General features: G+C 33.3%; 1 protein-coding gene across 1 annotated transcript; it reads right to left on the bottom strand.

Annotated features, from left to right (window-relative positions):
- Positions 1-468: 468 nt before the first annotated feature.
- Positions 469-2712, bottom strand: LOC132716347 (putative autophagy-related protein 11; the record flags this gene model as incomplete). The annotated part of the gene is given in 3 exon segments (XM_060699604.1): positions 469-581; positions 823-1051; positions 2017-2712. Coding segments are annotated over 3 exon segments (792 nt in total), but the record flags the coding sequence as incomplete, so codon positions are not given.
- Positions 2713-6067: the final 3355 nt, after the last annotated feature.

Here is a 6067-nt window from a genome sequence, read left to right as displayed (position 1 = left end):
ACTAAAAGATATTGGTGTTCGAATTCATTTTCTTTCATTCTAGATAGTTTTCACAATAAAATTCGACAAAAAAATGTTTTTATTTATCACATTTTTCAAACAAAATGGCGCTCTCAATGTGAAAATACACAGGGAGATAATAAGAACGGCGAGTGCATTGTTGTAGAATAATTATGGCCTTCTTTGTTTATATAGAAACATTTCCGATAGTGTGATTAAAGGTAGTTTGCCTAATAAAATTCTTTAAAAAAAACGGTGACAGGATAAATAGAATAATAGATTGGTGCCGTGGATGGAGAAAGTTTATCTGGCGAGGCGGAGGAATTTATTGGGTGGCAGGCTCACCCAATAAATTCCTCCGCCTCGCCAGATAAACTTTCTCCATCCACGGCACCAACCTATTATTCTCTATATCCAGGCGGAAACATAGAAAGTATGTTGTATTCAAAATATAAGATTTATACTTACAGGCCCGTCAGCTGTCTTTATTGGCGGCAATATCGGCTTCATCACTATCGGTTTGCAGTCTACCTCAATGGTAAAAGACTCCCCGCCACGTGATTTTCTATGCTCATATTGAACTTAAATAGAAAGAGTATTGCCAATGAATTATCTTGTTAAATAAAATAAAACAAGTTTTGTCTTCTCAGTACGCAGTTTCTTCTCTTTAAATAAAAGTTTGACGAAAATATACTTACAAGCAGGAAACATATATTCATATATTTTCTAACTGTCACAAAATGCGAGCAAGGTGTGTGTGTTTGTGCGTGCTTGCGTGCGTGCGTGCGTGCGTGTGTGCGTGTGTGTGTGTGTAATTCTTACCTAGCGTTGGTGTGGGGGCGCGGCTAGCTATAGCCTTCTTTTTCTTTTGACGTCTTTTCTCCTTCCTTTTGGCTATCCAAGTTGAAATGAAACCAAAACAACTTGGAAGCTTCATCTTCTTTTTCTTCTTTTTCTTGTCATTTTCCTGGTCAGATTCGTTAGAAGTGGTCGCAATGTTATCCTTTTCTGCTTTTACATCTTGATCTTTTTTATCAAGGTCTTCATTTTCCTACAATTGAAGAGGAATCCCGAGGGTGATAGTATTACAAATGTGGTGCAGCTTACATCAATTTCATTCAAAGGTTTTCAAAAATGTACAATTCAAATTCAACAAATAATGCTCTTCGATGTTACCAATCCTTCACATGAAAAGAATGAAATCAACCCGAATCTAAGTACCTATTATAATTGGCAATCAAATCTTTTCGTCAATCATCTAAAGCAAGAACGTGAACTGTCAGAACAAATTAGATACACTTAATGTCATTTTGTTCTGTATCTTTACATACATATTGTAAATTTGATATAGATTTGTGGATTGCACCTGTAAGCTTGGACTTACAATCTTAGCTCAAAAAAGATACAACTCACTTAAACCACTTTATATGCCATTTTATTGGGAAAGCCAGAATTATTGAATATTTTCCATGAAGTACAAAAGCATGCTTGTTTCATGTGTATAAAAAATAAAATATAGATATATCCCTCACATTATTGTCAAAACCCTCACGAGGCATTACGAGGACGTAGACATGTAACAAATAACAAATACACCGTGTATATCCAGTAACGCCGGAATGTAGTCAACTCATCATTTTCACGAAAGTAAACAATTTCGTGGAAATAATCTTGATGATGGATAAAGAGTAATGTCTTTGCAGCCGTATGCAGCTATTCATTTTTTACAGTTCGGTTTAATAAAAAATATGTTGGCCAGTTAACTTACCGCGTTGGAAATCCTGTCAGGTATCGGCCATTTATTGCACAATTCTGCGTTACTTATTGCACGAATCGTGCGTAATTTTCACATTCCAGCGTTACTGGATATACACGGTGAAACACATAATATACATTAGATATAATAAAAGTATAAGTCAAGATATTTGCACCTGTGATTAATTTATAATCATTTTAGTTAGTAATAAGTAGTACTGAAGTATTATGCTAAGCACAAGGGTGGAACTCGAACTTTACCTTATTTCCCGCCTCGTATTTCATTTTCGTGTCTGTACAAACTACCCCTTTATTGGCTGATACATCCATTGATTCTCTATGATTTTCCTCTTTGTCTTCTAAACTCATACTTATATCAACTGCCAGTTGTTCTGCTTCCTGCTTTGGTGTATTTGTTAACTTGACTTCCTCCTCTTCTAATTCTTCGTCACTTGAATCGTAAAAATCATCGCGATATCTAGGTAAACTCTGTTCCCGTGCATGCGTAACTTGAACCTCTTTAAATCCTCTGTCGGGTACAGAACGACTTCGGGTCTTTCCTGGCCCCTTGTACGTAAATACTTGACTTCTTTTATTTGCCAACATAATCTGTTGTTCCATAAGTTTCTTTGTATCTGCCCTCACTGGGGGTAAAGATCCCGTACCATCTGAGGGCTCAACTCTTATGACTCTCACCTTATGCGAGGACATTTCAGCTAATGGCAAATTGCAGCGCCCATCATGGATCTCTTTCAGTCCTCATTCTGGTATTGCTAGGAGACGTTGTCAAATGACGTCGATAAGTGACGTCATCTAACTGTTGGAAAACATATTTAAACATGATTATGTGACGTCGTGATGTGATGGCATCTATGCATCTTGTGTTCACTCAGTGAAACAAACAAATATCCTCTATTTATCGCATGGTTTGGAACTTTTCCTTTGTTCTTACTAGCCCATTATACTCAGTACACTTCAATGAACATTTGTAAACTGTATTGATATATATCAGTACAGTACAGTTTTTTCATTGATTCATATAGGAAAAAAAACTCGACTGTTATATATCGATTAAGTTTTTTTCGCACCTGTTATATATCAATGCAGTTTTTTTTTTTTCACAGAGGCTCCAATGGGGCAGTGGTAACGAACATTCCCAGTAGCAAAAAAAATGGAATCAATAAAATAAAATAAAATAAATAAATAAATACAATGAAAAATATAAACAAAGATAATTAATGAAATGAAATTTACTCTCATTTAATCAAAAAGGTACATCCGCTGAATGAATTATTTCCACTGAATAAAGCCCTTTAATTAAAATGAATCAATATTGGTAACAGTTTACAATTCGCCTCTAACATTGGATGTCTCTTGTATATCTTTTTTTTTGCGGCAGCGAAAACAACTTGAAAAAACTGCCTTATCATGAATAACTGTAATGTAGCTAACGATTTATTTATTATTTATTTATTTATTTTACTAAAAAAGAAAACATTATGCCATTGCGATAAAACAGTTATAGTATATGAAACTCGTTAGTTACGGGGGTATAACACTGGCTGGGGCGACATCTCGGGATGTTTCTGCAAAAAAAAATTGTCTTGGCCTAACGGCCTCGACATTTTTTTTAGCAGAAACACCCCTTGATGTCGCCCCAGCCAGTGTTATATGGCATCTCGGGATGTTTCTGCAAAAAAAAAATTGTCTTGGCCTAACGGCCTCGACATTTTTTTTAGCAGAAATACCCCTTGATGTCGCCCCAGCCAGTGTTATATCCTTGTAACTAACTCGTTTCATGTACTATAACTATTACATAATCAGTTTTATTGACATGACAACCGTATTTTAAAACCACTAAGATCGGCATTGTTTGTTCCCGTTTGAAGATTAAGATTTACTACTTAAAACTCGCATTTCATGTGTTGTTCATCCGTTCGTTCGTCCGTCTGTCTGTCATACAGTCGTTACTATAACAAAATCACATTGTTGCATATAGTCATTAATTTATAAAAATAATGATGAAAAAAATTATCAACAAGACTAGCAAAACTTTTAAAGGATGCTAACGGTTTATTTAGCATGCGTCTTTAACAGTTCGAACTTTTTTTATATTTTCGAGATCGAATGTAGCCTCCGTCATGTGTAATACAAAGGCTCGCATAATACACACATTATTCAACTCGTTCACTCAATTTAGTAATGAACCTACACGAATATAATATTCTATTTGTCACACTGCAAAAATAAAGAATGTTAAACATAGAAAACTATGTTCGTCAATAACTTCAAGTATGACTCAGCTAAATAGCTAAATTTAATGTTCTCTAATTTTACTTTCCCGCACAGAGAAAAGTGGAGTACGCTGCCCATCGGATATAAATATTTTTTTTTATTTATTTATTTATTTTTTAAAAAGGCAAACATGAGTTTTATTATAGCGTTTGAATAAGCGTTTGAATAATGGTTTAAGAACCTTTTAGGGGTTTTTCACCTGAAAAAAGTTGCGCTGAATGTGAAAAGATTTTTCATAAAAGTTGCAAAATGTTAACAAAGTAGTATTAAGGCTTCCATTCACTATATTTTTTTACAAATTGCATATTGGCCAATGAGTGAATTTTTGGGAACTATAGCAGGTCACATAAAATAAAAAGCTTTTGAGAAATGAAAATGGTCATTTCTGAGGTATAATGGACCTATAATGCGATGAGGGCCCCAGTGCTGTGTACTATTTCTTAGGTATATTTTTAAAAAAAAATTACATAGAAAATGATATTCAACTTTTGACAAAATCTTGTAATAAAAAAAAAAATAATAATAATAATAATAATGATAATAATAATTATAAAAATAATAATAATAATAATAATAATAATAATAATAATAATAATAATAATAATAATAATAATTTGTTGTTGTTTTTTGTTGTTTTTGTTGTTGTTAACTTTATTAAACCTCAGCCCGCTAGAGGCACTTGATTCTACCCATGTGACCAGTGCAGAGTACACAGGAATGACACATAAAAACATTTATAATTTTGAGACAACAAACGGTGCAATTTTGATGCAAAAGTGAAAATTGTTCTTCGCCTTTTTACTGTATATGATGTATTTTCACCAGCTTTGTGATATATAGACAGTACTGACACACTCGTAATGCTTTATCGTAATACTTTGGACATTATTTGATTATAATTATCACGATTAAACGATATATAACTTTTAATGAGCAAAGGATCTTAACTTGAACATAAACACATTACTATATTAAAGGCGGCTACGCCACTCGTGAAAATATTGCATCTGGTGTTCACTCAGTGATATATATTTCAATCTTACATACATAACAAACAAATATCTGCTAACAAAAATGGATTTAATTCAATACAGTGTTGGAGCAGTAGCTCTAGGCACTTGCAGAAATCCGCTTGCAGAAATCATGATCACAAAGTACATTATATAAAATATCGCTTTTTTTGCCGATTCTAAGATTTTCCATTCATTATCGTTTATAAATTGATGTGAATGGATGAATATGACATTTTAAAGTGCGGCGGTTGAAAAGTGAGATGTTAACAATTAAATTTCAAGCTGATCAGTATATACGGATTACGGTATTTAGTGTGGTGCTTCAACAAAAACAACTCAAAAGGGAGGTAACAACATTTTCGAATTTTATATAGCTAAACTTTGTTACCGCCCTTGCATGAAGTTTGGTATATGCATGTTTGCAATTTAGAGTATCTATTTCAAAATGCACACTCTGGTATCCATCGATTTACTGAAAATTAAGACAGATACAGCTGCCCATTCAATAGACTTTTAACATTAAACTTACCTAACCCAAACAAGTGCTTGTTATGGAACGTCTAAAATCTAGTTATTTATTTTCTATATTACTTTTTTTGCGTATCATTTGACATTTGGTTTGGACCTTCATTAATAAGGTTTTTCATATATACTGTTAACTCTGCTATAGTAAACTCGCTGGGACATTCAAAATATGCTCCTCATATCCGTAGTTCGATGTAAGCATATAGGTTAGTTCCTTATTATGTCAGATTATATATTTTGCAATTTGTTCCATGCGGTTTAATTTTCTAACTGTTTGTTTATTTATTCAACTATCTTAAGATTAAAAACACTATTGTGATGACTATTCACTTTAAATCAAATGTCTATACAAGTTATTCATATAATGTCTTGATACTACTTGGTTCATTCAGAATAAATGACTGATAATGTGCAGCTGTACTTTTATCTTTATTTGTAGTTTCGTCACCCTTACGACATGCGCACCACTTAATTATCTC

Source organism: Ruditapes philippinarum, unplaced genomic scaffold (genome assembly GCF_026571515.1).
Source record: "Ruditapes philippinarum isolate M1 unplaced genomic scaffold, ASM2657151v2 ctg10887_1_1_1_1, whole genome shotgun sequence".
In the NCBI taxonomy this organism is placed as follows: Eukaryota; Metazoa; Mollusca; class Bivalvia; order Venerida; family Veneridae; genus Ruditapes; species Ruditapes philippinarum.
This window is presented reverse-complemented; position numbering and strand designations above follow the sequence as displayed.